Source organism: Dryobates pubescens, chromosome 5 (genome assembly GCF_014839835.1).
Source record: "Dryobates pubescens isolate bDryPub1 chromosome 5, bDryPub1.pri, whole genome shotgun sequence".
Taxonomy (NCBI): domain Eukaryota; kingdom Metazoa; phylum Chordata; class Aves; order Piciformes; family Picidae; genus Dryobates; species Dryobates pubescens.
The window spans coordinates 17,693,684-17,710,642 of NC_071616.1; the positions used below are offsets into that span (position 1 = coordinate 17,693,684).

Below are 16,959 nucleotides of genomic sequence, written 5' to 3' on the forward strand. Positions count from 1 at the left end.
CGGGAAGCGGCGGGCGGCGGCTGCGGCCCCGCTCCCTCCACGGCCCGGCGGGGCTGGGACGGGCGGCGGCTCCCTGCCTTCTTACCGCCCGCCTGCGCTGATCTCCCCCCGCAGACCGACTGCCCCCTCACAGAGAGACCCACGCTCGCACGGCTTGAGCCTTCAGCCTCTCGCTCCCCCTCTTGTTTTGCAGTGTTTTCTCGTGTGCTGGCGGGGAGGAGAAGTCTTGGAGCTGGAATCTCTCAAATAACCTTTAAAGATGAAGGTAGGCTAACTCCGGGGCGGGGAACGGCTCCTTTTCCCCTCTAGCTAGCTGCTCTGATTTCATTTTTAATCGAACATCTCGGCTGAGCAACAGTAGGATCACGCTGGCTAGGGCTTTGGTACATGCTGTAAATCCTGTTTCTGCTCTCCAGCTGAGGTGTGGGTGAGCTTTAAGCTCTTATCATCTTGCAGTAGTAGCACGAAAATTCACAGCGTCTTTGAGTTGTTGTCCTTTGGGCTACTGTCTTTAAATGCTTCCTGTATCAGCAGCTGCTATTGCAAGTTTGCAAAACCGCAGCTTTTGTCCCGCCTTAGCTGGTGCCGGTTTTTTCAGTACAAAGGCTTAACAATTGCTGTATTATTTACAAAAGAGAAAAAAAACTTTTTTTTTTTCCCCTCTTTCAGAGTTGAAAAAATAACAACAATATTTTAACGGGGGAAAAAAATAAAAATAAAACCAATTATTTTGTATTCTCTGCTGATTTCCTGCCTGGATAGACACGTTCAATGGGGCAATTTTATCCTTGTTTATCAGTTGCTAAAAGCATAGTAAAGTGAAATGTCGAGTAATAAAAGTCCAGATCAAGGAAAATGTGATGAGAAGTATTTTTCTCTCTTTAAAATGCACAAGCAATTAAGCTTTGAAGAAGGCATTTCAAGAAAGAAAAATAGCAATTAACAGGTGCTTGAAAAATGACAATAAATTTCTCTTGAGGACTCCTTTTAGTCAACAGGGAAAGAATATCCTATCTATAGAATGTTATGGATTTAATTGTAAATATGGGGATGTTCAATGTTAAATGTTTTAAATAATCCATGCCTTGGGATTACATACAGCTAAAAAAAGTACAATTCTTTTCCACTGACTCTTTGTATTGAAATACTTTCCTTTTGTAAGTCGTTTAGAAATTACTTGGATTATTGGTTACTTTTCCTCTTTATAACAAGATATTCCAAGTATCAGTCTAGTACTCTCAAAGATAGTTCTGAGACAATAATTGGACTGACAAAATGTAAGGGGGGAAGTAGTCAACATCACTGGTAAAGCAAAATTTCCTGTAACTTGTTTGTTGGTTCCTTTTTTTTTTTCTTCTTCCTTTTAAAGAACAGTCTGATTGCAATTCCAAGTACAGACACTCTTGTTCAGTAGGTCTAGAAGTTTGGCTGTAAAGCTAGGTATGTAATGATGTAGCTGTAAGAATAAATACAAAGAACTAAACTTTGCTCGTATTTTTTGTTTCTGAACAGGCAGCAGATGAGCCTGCCTACCTGACAGTGGGAACTGATGTCAGTGCCAAGTACCGTGGTGCCTTCTGTGAGGCAAAGATTAAGACAGTGAAAAGGCTTGTGAAAGTCAAGGTAGTATACTGTGGTTGGTGCTGGTATTACTGTGTTGAGGGACTGTCAGAGAATATCCTAGTCCTGAAGACTAAGAAATGTTGATCGCCACCTCACTGTATGAATTTTAGAGAGCACTTGAATGTAGTTTTTCACGTTGAAGTGTTTGGTTTAGAGTGGCTCTTGTTTGGTGTTGGGTTGGGTTATGGTTATTTTTGGTGGTTGGATGTTTTTGGTTGTTTTTTTGAGTAATGGTGGTGGGTTTTTAAATCTTTTCAGGAGGGTGCTGGATCAAGAATGACCTTTCAGATTACCTATTCTTGCTAGTTCTTTCTGATCACAGTTGCTTTCTCCTTGTGAATGCATCAGTTTCACAGAAGTGGGTTTTAATGTCATAAACAGAGGATTAGGGCTTTACATGAGTAATAAGGAATAAACGCAACCTCTTCAGAAGGAAAAGTTCCCATCTCATTCCAACTGACATTCTCAGGTTTAGAACTTGGAGCTTATGAGGCAATGCCAAAATAAATCAACAGCAAAAAAAAAAAAAAAAGAAAAAGGCAATTAGTTCTTTAGAGTAGGCTTTGGGAATGTTCAAGATAACATTTGTTATATTTTGAGCATTTTGCCGCTTCTAAACCAGCGTGCTCTGGTTGTAGCGGAGTTTCCACATGTGCATAATACTTGCACATATTTTTCATTCATATTTACAGGTCTTAGGCCAGAAGAACCCAAAAAAGCAAGTTGTTATTTTGGTGTTGCAGTCCTGTTGTAAAGGCAGCTATGGGAAAACAAGAAGAAAACAGTTAAATAAGAATCCAAAGTAAATACAGAAATTGGTTTTCCGCTTTGTCAAAATCTTCTCAGTTCTTACTTTCTTGTCTGCTGTCCAGGATGTGTAAGTAAGGCATTAGTGAGCCATAACCCCCCACAAACAGAGATGAAAGCTTCTTTTTAGAACTAGGCATCTTAAGTTTTTGTGTACTTTAATGCTTAGATCAAGAAGAACAAGCAATCAGCCTCTTCAGTTAGTTACACATATAGATCATATCTCTTTATCAGAGAGCTTTTCATCAGTGGAAACAAACCTAACAGTTCACATATTGAAGTCTTTTCCCTTGTTCTTAATGAGTACTTACAGAATTTGTGATGCTCTTTGAAATGTGTGTTAATGAGAAGCTTCGTAGGAAGCAGCATGCTGTCCTTCCTGGTCTGACATCCTTGATTTTGTATCTGCATCTTTGGTCTAATGCAGTATTTAGGCCGTTAGTACATATGAGTTTCTTTTTCTTATTAGTACCATATGCTGTAGTTCTCCAAGGTAAGATTCTAAAGTGTATCAGGCCACTGTGATTTGGTGGAAATTCCTGTCACTGTATCTCAATTAGAACAATTGAAGTTCTAACAAGCTAAGCCTGATACTGTAATGAAGAGCGTATAGGCACACCCTAGCATGCTTGCCAAGAGCACAAAGAGTCCAAGAAGTCCAGTAATCTTTTCCTGAGTAGCAGGACAACCTGTATTCATCTCAATGCTGATACAAAATGTTGAATAAAAACTGCATAAAGTGCATTATTAGCCTGACTGTGTGCTAATCCCAGCCCTGTTTGAGCATGCCACACTACAGTGAAGACTCTGATTGTAGAATAACTGAAGGAGCCTGAAAACTTGGACATCTTTATAGATGGGAAAGGAAGCTCCTGCAACTTTTAATTCCTCTAAAGAAATAGGAATTTTTGATGTTTTTCCTTAAAACCCCTCAGGTGCTGTAACAAACTGCAGTGAAGCGGTTGTGTTGAGATCTAAATACTGATGTTTCTAAATGGTCTCTCTGCAAATTCAGGGATTCAAATTGCATGGGCTTACACTCACTCTGTGTCATCAGCATGACCATCTCAGGCGTAGGATTTTAAAGAGAGAAATGTAGTTTACTTACCCTGGAACCCATACTTATTTTCATTACACTTGCAGTGATTCACATCTTTACCATAGAAACTTTCTTTTGCTCAAGGTGGCAGAAATGATGCTACTGTGGTCACTTCGGTGATGTTTTGATGTATGTATAATAAAGAGCGTTTTATTTTGGTGATGGTTTAGTAGTCTATTGTTGATAAAGTGCTACAGTTGAAGTAGAGAGAGAGGTAAAAAAGCTGCTTAATCTTCTCATCAGGAAGCCCAGTCCTAGGTATACTCTGGCTTATATTGATATCCAAACGCAGATCAAAGCGTATTTTTTTGCCTTGGAATGGCTGATGTTTCATTTGCCCCATTTTTTAATGTTTCAGATTAAATATTAAGTGTGATAGTTGGGGTTTCTTGTCAATATAACCATGTATGCCAAGTAGTTGTGTTCAATAATGTTTGAATCAATTTCATTGTTAAAGGTATCATTTTCCAAATGATGATTATTGTACAGATTCATATACTTTTGTGAGCTATTTATTAAAAGCAAGATGCACATTAAGAACTTCATCAATATGTTTCAGGTGGTCCTGAAGGGGGATAATTCTACTCAGTTAGTGCAAGATGACCAAGTGAAAGGACCTCTAAGAGTATGTATATTGCGTGCCTTTTGGTTTTTTTTCATCACATAATTTATTTGTAAAATTCTGTGTTTTGATGCTGTTTAGGTGGGCACCTGTTTTACAGAATTTCAGTAAGCAGAAGCTCACTGCTTTAGATCAGATTGATTCTGAGTAATTAGTCTTAACTTTTGTAGATTTTTAGAGGCTGTTTTATGGTCCTACATGTATACATAAGCAGTTTTAAACACAGTGATTTTTGTGTAGTTTTATAAGATATGAAACTTCTTAAAAGTAATGAAACTTTGAAATTTGTAAGTAATTGGGAACTTAATTACGAAATTGAAGGTTCCAGCTTGTTGAACAACAATAAATACAATTGCTCTGCCTTTGAAAATATTTGATGTGTTTTATATAAAAATGCATGGTGATTTGTATTTTTATGATCTGTAACAGTTGTCTACTAAAATATTTTACTGCATTTATTAAACCACTGACTGCAAATAAAGCCCTTTACAGGAGAGAATCTTTTTTTGTATTTGTCTTTTCTCTGTAGCTGCTGCCAGAACACCAATCCATGTTGTAGGCTGCTACTGAAATTCTGATGGTATAACAATGTACTGGCAGAAGTAGTAGTAATTTCATGCATATCAGTAGCAAAGTTGTAATTACTTTGAGTATTTATTTCCAGTTAGACTTCTATTATTTCTTGTGATGCTGTAAGTCATGCTAAAATTGGATATTTTGAGTTTCTTACTGCTTTACTGTCTCCTTGCAGTTCAGCTTTCTTGTTTAAGGACCTTTGTTCTTACCATCTAAGTAACTGCATTTTATGAAGTAACGTTTAGCTGAAATGAGTCTTTTTAAAAGAATTAATCTAGCTTGCTGGGAGAATTAATGTTTATGTATACAGAATTAATGTTTATGTGTATTCTTCCTCCAATATATGTGTTTGAGATTACGTGTAACTTTGGAATATTCTTTTTTGCAGGTTGGTGCAATGGTTGAAACCAAAATGCCTGATGGATCCTTTCAAGAAGCTGTTATCAGCAAATTGACAGATGCTAGTTGGTATACTGTAGGTGAGTAGCCACATGCTTTCATTTATGGTCTGTAGGTAATAATGTAAGTGATTGTATCTTGTACTCTAAGATCTGAGATTTTGGAGGGGAGTTTAAGGAAAAGGTCTTGTTTCTATTTCCATTTAAAATAGAGTAATAATTATTTGTTGTTCAGGGAGGCCGTTGCACAGGTAATTGCAGGGCTGAACAATCAAGTTTTGTTTGGCACAACTGATGTCAGTTCCACTGACTGGAATTCAGGATAAATTTTGCAGATTTTAAGATGGAAGCCCTCTAGCTGAAAAGCTGTGGCTCTGACTGAAAGGCAAGCCTTCTTTCCTTATATGCACACAAGAAAAACATAGGTAGTACCACTATGCATCCTGAAGTCAGTCCTCTGTTTTATGAAGAGTTGAAGATAGTGTTTTGCATGAAACAAGAGAAGACGATGAGGGAAGGCAGGGTCGTTTTGGAGTGCAGAAAATGTAACATGTACTTGTGTTTAGTACTGTGATGTGACATGCTTAGTGAGGACCTTCATGTTGATACTGACTTAGAGGTTCACCATTCTGAGACAGAAGAGAGAAACAGTTTTGCACTCCTTGTTTCATGGTTCCTCCTTGAATTTGGACCAATAAACCAAGGCCAACGTATTTGTGCTTCAGTGCTTAAAAAGACTTTAAACTATTAATTGATAAACATTTAACTTCTTAACATTTGACATGTGAAACTTAAATCCCCTGTTTTGGGGGTGAGTTTTGTCTGGAATTTTTGTTCTGTGATTTGGGTTTTTTACTTTTGTTTTGTGGGTTGGTTAGTTTGTTTGGGAGGTTTTGATTTTTGTTTGGGGATTTTGGGTTGGGTTTTTTGGTTGGAGTTGTCTTTCTTTTGAGCATTACACTTCTTACAGTAATCATTGCTTGATGAGCATGTAATTTCAACAGTGAATATATGCTCTTCCCTGTATTAGTTGATTGTTTAGAATTAACAGGTTGAACTCCCCCCAAGAATACAAGAGGTAAAGCATGCATGCTGTAGTTTTTACTTTCTCTAATTATTAGAATGCAGGTTCACAGGAACTGGAAACCAGTGGGCTAATTTATTATTGTATTTTTGACAAGCAGAATAGGGAAAGTACACCCATGTCCTCCACATGGATTAAGATTGCTAGTGAAAAAACTTGGGGTGTGGGATATTTAAGTTGTGGTATGGTAAGTTAGTATGCAGTACTGATATATGGCACCTGGTATATGGTGTATACTGGTACCTATGACAGTGCAGTTGTAATACATTAGAAAGGTATTTAGATTTTATGAACATACTTGCGAGTTGTATGTGACACAGTACTTACTGGTACTGAAGACACAGGTAATATTTGCAAACCGATTGTGACAGGTTTGTGTCGTACAGAAAAATAGTATTTTACTTTTAAAATTGGGAAGTTTTAGGTTAAGCACATAAACACCAAGGTGAGAAAAAATAAGCTTTATCTTTTGCCTGCTGCTTTCATTGTGTCCTTTTTGGTTTATGTTGTTGTGAAGCAGGGTTGAACTGGTTTGGTTTTGGGTAAGTGGTGGGCTTCACTACTCAGTAGTCTCAGTGACTGATTCAGTCAAAGCTAAACAGTTGAGAAGGAAACGGATTAGACAGCCTTCAGATTTCTAGATTTTTTAAATTTTTTTTTTCCTGAATGTGGTCAGGCTTGAGATGGAAAGCACCAGGGAAAGTTTGTTTCTCTGGTGCTTTTCCTACACTACTTATTTGCTGTGTTATGTAGCATCTCTTTCTCTGTGATCTAAAAGTAGACTGATATGGATAAGGAAAACAGTAATACATACAAACATTTACTAAGTACAACTATAATTTAAAAATCCACCAAAACAAACTGTGCCTGTCTAGGTAGAAGTAGTAATGCTCACTTTTGCAAATCAGGTTCATTTTATGACAAGAATCTAAAGAAGAAAAGTCAGCTGAAATAACTTTGCTTTGTTCATGAAGACAAAACAGTAGGAATAATGTTGAAGCTGCTGTAGTAGGCTGCTTCACCATCAATATAATGAAAGAGCCACAGTGATGCTCAGTTTGTGTATTGAAAAAGTGTCTCCTGTCTGTTAGTGGTGTTCACATATGCAAAATAAATAAGAATTTATTGCTGTTGTGACTGCCATGGAATCGCCTTTTCACATTATTTTTTTCCCCACATCATACTACTGTTATTACTGTTGCCACTTACTTGTATTGAGAGTTTAAGCTGTGATTTGGGAATACTGGAATTATCCTGTGAATTTCAACTTTTGGTATAAGTAGGTGAAGAAACAGACACTGCTTGGAGTGAAAGTTAGCCAGTCTGGAGAATGCTGTTGCACAAGTCAAACCTCTTATCTGCTCAATTGAAATTAAAGTGAGATGACAGTAACAGTTTGTGCTTTAGCTAACCAATGGTTCAATTGGGTGTTTTAATCTTTAAAATACTATTATTTAAGATGGATTTACTAATTTACAGATTTTGAAGTGCTGCATTCATGCTTTTGAAGTGCTTGATATATTGGTAGGTGATAATTGCACACTGTTAGAATTTTTTGTCAAATCCCCTTTCAGCTGAGCCAGGTTTGAATTCTGGCTTATTTGGCTTACCATCCACCTGATTTTCTGTTAGCTTGTAAGAGGTTTCAGCTAAATAGTGAAATAATGTCTGAAATTACTTCCAAAAACCTTCCACAGCTCAGACCATACCTTACAAAGTCCATAGTTATATTTTCCTTCTTTCACATTCGCTAGAATCTTACAAACACTGCCAGAATTTCAGAAGACAAATCCTTACCTATCTGTTCTTTAAGGAAACACTTTTGTATCACCTCTCTACAGAACTAGAAGCAACATAATGTCCATACAAAAGTGAGCAACAGTATTTCAGTTACTCCAGCAGCCAAAGAATTCCTGTTAGAATGGCCTTTTTTATTGCCCCATCAAAATCAGTGTCATCACTTTTGCCAAAACTCAGGTCAATATTTGCATATGCTTAGATACTGTTCTGTGCTTTAACTGTAGCTAAAACTTTAAGCAAAGAAGGGAAAAAACCCTAACAAATACATTGAGCCTTGTTCCTTGTGTTTTGGGAGATAAAATCATGGATAAGTATGTCTAAAGAAAGAGAAAGCATGTATTAACTTTCAGTAGTTGTTTCTCTGAAATGAGTAGGACATAAAGAGAAAGAACAGTGAGAGGCATTTGCAGTTTCTGGTAGATCTTGCTGCCAACAGTAAGGTTTTATATACTGTTTAGAGTGAAAGGGAACATGAATCCTTTTTTTTTTGTTCTTGTTTTTGAGAATTAAGACTTTTAGGCTTTATCAGTACTTTTATGTAAGAGAGAGAGACTTTTTTTCCCCCTTCTTTTAAACAGTATCACGAAGTAGCAGAATATTTTAACATAAATGGCAAAGAATTTATTTTTCTCATTCTTTTCAATGCTGCATGAGGCTGCAAAGCCAACAGAGTTTTTTTCTTTTTGGCTCTGGTATGGTGGTGTACATCAACGTGGCCCAGCTTTGGCACTGCTGTAAGCCAGGCACTGCTCTGACATACCTTTGCGAGGAGGGCAGGGGACAGAACTGAAAGGTTTTAACTATTCAGTTCCAGTCCTATTTCATGGTGCTTGGATTTTTGAAAATTCCAGTTCATAGTGCTGAGAATATTTATCAGAAAATGAACTGACAGTGGTATCCTAGGATTGTCAGGAGCAGGGTTGCTAATGAGCTATTTATAGTTGCATTTTTCTATTTTAATAAAGTTTCCCTCTTCTGATGTTTTGTGGACATACCTGTACTAACAGCAAAAATTTACTAGTTTCTGGCTCTGTTACAACTTTTAAGGTCCTAACATCTTACTGCTGTATGAAGGGTGATTAAAATCTTGTCAATGCCACCAGTTGGTTATTTAACTCATGCCAGAGGCCTATTGATTTGGGGTCTTCTAACTTGAACAGCACACATTTTGTATGTTCCAGGCACTAGTCACATTTGTGTGGCTAGTTTGACTAGTTCTTCCCCATGTACTGCTGAGTTTTACATCCCAGAAGCACCATTTCATCTTCAGTCTGTGTCATTCAGGAGTCTAAACTCAAAAGTGTGGCAGAGGAACTCTTCAGTTGCTCCACCTTCACTTATCAAATTCGTTCTTTTCATCTTCAGAGTGTTACCTGAGTGGATTTTGAGGAAACCCTGTGGTTCCCTGGAGTCCTTTCATGGGATATGCACTTGTGACACAAACTGCAGTAGCAGTGTGGATTGCTTTCTGAATAGTCTAGAAACAAAGAATAGCACCACGTTTTGCACTTGGGTGTGTGTAGGCAACCTGCAGGTAGGGAAGTAGACTTGATGCTGAAAAGGTATGTTAACTAAACCTTGTTACACATCAAGTGGATAGATCCCTTGTTATGTATCCACCTTTGTTACATGTGGACTGGGTTTTAAATAAAAAATTGTGTACAAGCACTACTGTAGGGAAAGCAAGGAGGTAGAAATTTTTTTTCTGATCTCTTTATGTGCAATAGTAAGATTACTGTGACATCTCAAAAAAGAGAGTTTCAGATAGTAGGGTTTTGTTTGTAAGGTGACAGAAGGTCTCAATTCTATGTTTTCAGTGATACTTCTGTCAGAAGGTCTCAATTCTATGTTTTCAGTGATACTTCTGTCAGAAGGTCTCAATTCTATGTTTTCAGTGATACTTCTGTCAGAAGGTCTCAATTCTATGTTTTCAGTGATACTTCTGTCAGAAGGTCTCAATTCTATGTTTTCAGTGATACTTCTATAGAGGAACTGAAGCTCTTGTAAAATGATTGTTGTTTTCTAAATGGAGTTCTGTAACCTCTTCAGTAGCATAATGCATTGCAGTATCTTGCTCTTAAGCCCTCTTGCAGTGATGAATCAGTTGTTAGTACAGTCCTTGTCTACAAGGACATTCAACAAGTGTTGCATGACTCTTGGTACTTTCTGTATTGTTTCCACAGCTGAAAACAAACAAAAGTCGGCAAAACTTGTACTCATTGATCTAGACATTCATAGACAGCATCACTGGTAGTTCACAGATGACTACTTTGTCAGGCAGCCAATGAAAATAGCTAAGCATGCATAATGACACTGGAACAGTTTTTCCTTCTTGGTACATATTCTTGTTGTCATGGTAAATTTGAAAGAGGGGTTGGGGAATAAGAAAAAATGTTTACTTGCTGTGCAATATAGAATCTCTCTTCCTTTGGGCAACAACAGTACCGTAACATAGTCAGACCAGATCATCTCCAGAGATCCCTTTCAATCCATACCAATTTTTGGTTCTGTGATGATGACTTGAATCTGAAGTTAACAAGCAGATGCAGCCTGGAGGGTTGTTTTTCCTATTCACTTCCCTATTACAGGACTGCCTTGTTCTGGTAACATTGATTGTTCTGTGTATAAGTAATATCATAGCTATTATGAGGATGTTATTGTTCATGTTCTTCTATGTTCTTCCTTTTCTTGCCCTTCCCCCCCCCCCCCCTTTTTTTTTTAATCTTAAGGATATTTAGAAATAAGATACAGTTAAACTGATTCACAGTATTTTGTGGCAAGTTTCTTCACTGTTCATAAAAATTATTTCAAGCCAGCTTGTTAATATTTCTTAAATAAATGTGAACCAATGTTCACAGAGTTTTTGTGAGGATAATGTTCCTATTATTTTTGTTAATGTCATATATATGCTTGCCACAGACAAGGAAGGGATGATACCTGCTCATCCTATTTGAAAGTTACACCATTTGGTGCACTTTTGAAGTACTCGGCTTTTAAGCAAGATTTGATTTAATTTTTTTTTTCTTGTCTGACTTCTTAGAAGTATTGCACTGATTCCCAATGGGAAGCTTTGGTTTTCTGTCTTAGCTTCAGCTTGTCTAAGCTTCCACAAAGGAAGAAGGGGGGGAAAAAAAAAAAAAGGGGGGCATTCTGTTTCTTCACTGTTGCTATCAGCAAGGTTGGGATACAGCACAGTTCTGAACTCCATACTTTGAACTTCATTCTTGGGACTAGAACAAGCATTGTAAGAGACTGCTTCTCCAGGCTGTGCTGCTTAGTCATCTTTTCCCCCCGCTCTGTCAGTGTGGGTCATTAATGAACATATTTGAATGAAAGGGCCAGGAGAAACATTGCTTTTCTTTCTGTCATTTCTACTATATTCACTTCTAAACAGCAGTATATAGGATGCTGGCTAGGATATGTCATTGTTCTTCCAGAAGCAATTACCAAAGTGGTCAGTTGATGCTCTCTTGTTTCCCCAGCAAGTAGATGCCCATTAAAAGATGTGGCTTTGGGAGCAGTTAAAGGGCTTCTGCTTTTTCATACTTGTTTCTTTGGAAACACAGGATTGGCAGTTCTCCTTCTAAGAAAAATATTGTGGCACTTTGACTACAGTACATGTGCATGAGGAAATTTGCCTGTCTTCTTCCTGTTTCTTTCCCTCATTAATACAACTGAGACTGTTCAGTAAATTCTTTCTTGCAGAATACAACCTCTGGAATTTCTGCTTTTGGAAAATCTGGAGTTGTGTCAAGAGCCTGTTTAAGGAATGATTAATTAATACAATTTATTCAGCGTTAACAGGATTTAGTTTCTGTTTGTTAGTAATAGGCATTTTACCTAGAGTTGAATAGTCCTCTGGATGAGATTAAAAGGAAGAATGAATTTGCAGCTTAGAAAGTTTTAAGTTCTTGTGACATTACTTCAATTGTATTATCAAAGTATCACATAGCTACAAAATTTGCTATCTGCCCTATAATTATATTTATGAAATCTTTAATACATTGAAAAAATGTTAATGCTAGTATTAATGTCATGCATAGACATAGACCACAGTAATATGAATGGTACTTCGGTGATGTAGATGCTCTTAAAAGTGAGATGGAAACTGACGGCCTGCTTAGTTTAAGAAAGGTAAATATTTTTAAAGGTGTTGAGATCATCACTGTGTGTTTCTGATTACCCTCTCAGTAAGGTGTAACAAAGTATTTTCCCTAGAGGAGAAGCAAGTTTAACGTAGCTACAATTAAATAGTTCATGCATTATGTTTAATTGGGGAGACTTTTTACTTGACCCCAGTCTTGTAATTAAAATAATTGATATTTTTGTATGAAAAATGGTGCTATTTTTTCTCCACTGACACTTTATAAAGTGATTACTAATTTAGCTAAGGAAATCTTTGTTTTGTTGCTGCTTTATTACACACTATGTTGTTTTGCAGAGATGTTTTGTTTCAAATTGTGCAGCTCTGCTGCCAGTTGCAGGTGCACATGCCCACAAATTGCTGTAGAATGAGCAGACTATTTCTTATACTTCTAAAAACCCTTACATGGTCAAAGTATGTTTGTCCTTGAAGCAATTAAATGACTTTGAAATATCAAAAATATTAGTGCCTTCTGTTTCTGCATTCATAGCCCTTCTGCCTCTACAGGTTCCCATCAAGCTAGAAAATTAAATTTAGCTCTTACTTTGCTGTTAATGATTTTAAAAAGGCCAAGTCTGTGAAGTAGTGATAATGCTGTGCTATTTCTTGTTTTGATTATTAAGAATTCTGTTGTCTAAAAGCATTTTCTGTACTGAGCTGATGATGTCTGTTGGGTAAGCAAGCACACACAGACTGAATAAAAACTTTATAGTTTAGTAACTTCTGTATGTCTAGGTGTATTTACGTACATTTATATGAGACTCTTGGCTGTTGGATATGTTGACGCTCTCCACTCTTTTAACCTGAATGAGGGGTGAGGGTAAGAGAAACTTTAGTTCTGGAATAAAATTACCTAGGTGAAATGGAACATATTTCATTTGATGACTTTGAAGGAATCACACACACTTACTCTCTTAGCATGAATTTCCTTTTCCCCTAGGCAGGACGCTCACATGGCTGCAGAACTGAGATAGTTTCCTATGCTTTCATTTAACAGTTACACCAATTCCTTGCCCTGCTGCAGTTCAGGAAGGGGGCCTGAGAATTTCTGCTCTCCACCTTCTTGTCCTGAAATTGTGTGATAAGTGCTTCTCAAATGAAAGGACATACTGAATCCTACTGGAAAGAGTGTCTTTCCTTTCAGGTGTGAGAGAAGGGTTTCAGAAAAGGCTTTGAGAATTTTTTTTTTTTTTTGTAGCTAAGTCTAGTTGAGAAGCATCCCTACCCATGGTGGGGAAGCTGGGGTAGATGATCTCTAGAGTCCTCTCTAACCTTGTCTATTCTATGATTCTGTGAAAATGCAGTGGCCTGGCAAGGGACAAGCAGCTGTTGTATAATAGGCCAGTTTTATACCTTCAACTAGAGAAAACAGCAGGAAAATTCATGTAGGAAGAGGCATGGGGTAGACCTGTTTCCATTCAGGTATGAAACTAGGAATAGGATTGAGAGTGTGACTGCCCAGCTCTGAGAGCATACTCATGCAGTCATTGTCTGTGGGTCTGAGGGCTGATTAGGAATACTTAATTATTCAGCATTTATCTCCCCCTCCCCACCCCGCATTGTTTTATGCATGGAGGTGAAACGTAAATTTATGAAGTTGACACCTCTGCAATGGCAATTACATTTTTCAGTCTAGAATTGCCGTGTATTGGTCAGGAATATCTATCTACATGAGTTTCAAAGTTCTAAGTAAGCTTACATGTTTGTTGTAATTGAGGAAAGCAGAATATCTCACGTGGTTCTTAACTGACTTAATTTCCTTATGTATCCTAATTTAAATAGAGTCCAGTGGGGTTTTTTTGGCTGACCTGTTTTACTTGAAATTCAGTATTTATAGGATTTTTATCTTCTAGGGATGAAAAAAATGGTTTATATCATCTGGTTTATGAATGGTTTCCTTGATTATTTTTGGTTTTGGTGGTTTTTTTGGTCAAGCGTGGAGTTCCTGGATGTTTTCATAAAGTTACCTGTTGCAAATAACCAGCTATTTGTCCTCTAAAATGATTGTTTGTGGAAAAATTAGTACTTTAGTTTTGAATATGTTTACCAAAGGATGATGCTGGTAGTCTGTTTTCCAGTCTCATCAGAGCAATGAGAAATGGCACACACTGTAGGATGCACAGAACATCTAAACCCCCTTAAAACTTGCAAATATGCCAAAGAAATCCTGTTACTGAAGTACAGGGCGAGCTAGTAAGTGGCATGTTTGGAGGGCATAATTAAACTTAAACTTAAAAGAGAGGGGGAGGTCATACTTTGTGTTCCAAATTACTGCAGAAAGTTGTAGTGGTGGATTCCTTGAGCTGTAGCTGAACTAAATTATGAGAGTAACACACTGACATTAGGGTTGACAGGTCTTACTAGTATTTATTAAAGTTTTGAAAATATTAACTATTATAACTAATTATATAACGTCGATACCTTGCTGTTCTTAAAATAGGAGACTTTTGGAAGGGGAAAAGCTTGGTGTGTACAAGTATTACAACATAAGCCATTATGGCAATGCAGTAGTGGTGCATATGACAGCAGCATCTCCTCTGAAGATGGAAGAACCTTAAAGCTTATCTTATCAAACTAAACTAAATTTGTCTTCATACCTTTTAATATAGTTAGTATTGCAGTCTATGGTTTTAATCTGAGTATGAGAATGACTGTTTTACTTAGTTATTTGATTAATAAGTGCTTGTCCTGCTGCAATCAATCTGTTTTTTTGCCAGCAATGCACATATATTTGATACTCACACTTTTTTCCCCTACTGGACAAAGCACGATTCAAGCAGTTTAAATGTAGAGTAGTGTTCTGCACTTTGACCCCACACAAATAAACTTTTACCTTGCTGGAATTCCAGACTGCAGCCACCTGGTCTCTGCTCTTTGAAAAAGGCCTGTTAATATGGTTTAGACAGTGGGATGTGGTCTGGAGCAGAAGGGGAACTAGCAGCCTTTCTTTCTCTGCAAGGAAATTTTCATTAAAAGATTTTTTGTAAACTGTATATTTTCTCAGGCAAAACTTGCAGTAACCTCATAGCATTCCAGTCATCTTCAGCTGTGTATTGATGGAAATTGATGGAACTTGCCTTTACGCACGAGTTTTAGGAGAACAAGATGTCTACGAAGTGTTCTTTATAAATTCGTCATTTTTAATATGCTTCTACTACCCAGTCTGTTGGTAACACAGTATTGACAGCAAAAGCAGTCACACACTTGCTTTTAATTCCCATTTGTTTGTCTCTTTTTGGGGTTTGGAACAAGAGAGAGGATTAAAAGGAAGAATAAGTAAGGAATAAGTGCATAGGGTGGAAAAAACAAAAACAACTAACCATAAACCGAAACAGAACAAAACCCCAGGATTGTCAGATAATAATCAGTGGTATGCATCAAGTAGCTATGGTTTGAAACATGCAGTGTGCTGCTAAGAAGAATGTCTAAATTAGACTATTACCTCCAAAAGCCTTGCTTTATACTGGCTTGAGTTTCTGTGTGAAAATGTTCTGTTCTTAGACTGAATATCCCCCATCATTTTGCTTGTGAACTAAAGAAACATTTAAATAGAGGTCTTGAAAGTCATGTTTAGAGAATAAACAGGTGAGATAAATAGTAGACTGGTTTTGTCAGCTTGGAAAAGAGATCTGATCATCTTGTATCAATGTGGGTTTTTTGCCTTCATGCTAGTTTTTGATGATGGTGATGAAAGGACACTGAGACGAACTTCATTATGCTTGAAGGGAGAAAGGCACTTCGCAGAAAGTGAGGTAAGACAACGATGGACTGGCAGTGAAAATACCTAACTCGTTAATTTATATATATATATTATAAAAAGAAGAAAGAGCAAACTAATTTTGATTCCTCTTTTTTTTTTTATGTAGACACTAGATCAACTGCCACTAACCAACCCAGAGCACTTTGGAACTCCAGTTATTGGGAAGAAATCTAATAGAGGAAGAAGATCATCTCTCCCTGTGTGAGTTTTGATAGTTCTCAGTTTCCCTCCTCCTCCCTATCCTTCCTTTTCCTAAAATGAAGTAGTACCATTGAAGCTGGTACTGGTCTGAATGCTCTCTATCATGTGGGTTGTGTGCACAGCTTACGGACTTCAGTAATTCAGTTCATGGAGATGCGTTCATTTGTTAGCAGTATTATGATGGAGTTTTTTGCTTGTAGCCATGATGTTTGTGTTCTTTGAATATAACTGGAACTTATGACGGGAAATGTGAGGGTTTCACCACCTTTATACTGCACGAAACAGGGTAAAAAGTGTTTTAAAATGTCTGGGGTTAGAGAACGTTTCTGTTTAACCTCTGTGAGCAATCAAATCCTGATTTATGTCTCCAATTTCAATATGATATTGTTGTAAAATACTAGTAGTTGGAAGTTGGAAATAATTTCTGCACAATTCCTCCTAGTAAGTGCACTTAATATTTCAGTGTATTTTGAGCCATTTTAGCTCTTAAAATTCTGGTTTTATCACTGAAGCTTTGCTTCAGGAAGAAAGATGTGATAATAAGCTGTATTTGCTTTTTAATATTAACATCAGACAAAAACTTTAAAATACTGTATGTTTTAATCATTTAGTACTGAAGATGAAAAGGAAGAAGAAAGCAGTGAAGAGGAGGATGAAGATAAAAGGCGTCTCAATGATGAATTGCTTGGCAAAGTTGTGAGTGTGACTTGTAACGCTGAGAAGGCAGAGTGGTATCCAGCTTTGGTAAGTTGCTTGAGATGTCTAACCTCTCTAGTGTTATGCTACTGCTAGCTTTTTAGATGAGAGTGTCATCTTAATGACGTTGTTCAAACAGTGGTTTTCCT

General features: G+C 37.2%; 1 protein-coding gene across 4 annotated transcripts in view; it reads left to right on the forward strand.

The window, feature by feature from the left end:
• The first annotated feature begins 212 nt into the window (after window positions 1-212).
• The window catches only part of ARID4A (AT-rich interaction domain 4A), a 49,165-nt gene continuing 32,418 nt past the window's right edge, over window positions 213-16,959 (forward strand). For all 4 annotated transcript variants that reach the window (XM_054161703.1, XM_054161704.1, XM_054161705.1 and 1 more), the window contains exons 1-7: window positions 213-265; window positions 1,513-1,623; window positions 4,089-4,154; window positions 5,116-5,206; window positions 15,826-15,905; window positions 16,020-16,114; window positions 16,726-16,858. In XM_054161703.1, coding sequence (XP_054017678.1) covers window positions 260-265; window positions 1,513-1,623; window positions 4,089-4,154; window positions 5,116-5,206; window positions 15,826-15,905; window positions 16,020-16,114; window positions 16,726-16,858 — 582 coding nt within the window. In that variant the 5' untranslated portion in view covers window positions 213-259. The remainder of the gene's footprint in view (window positions 266-1,512; window positions 1,624-4,088; window positions 4,155-5,115; window positions 5,207-15,825; window positions 15,906-16,019; window positions 16,115-16,725; window positions 16,859-16,959) is intronic.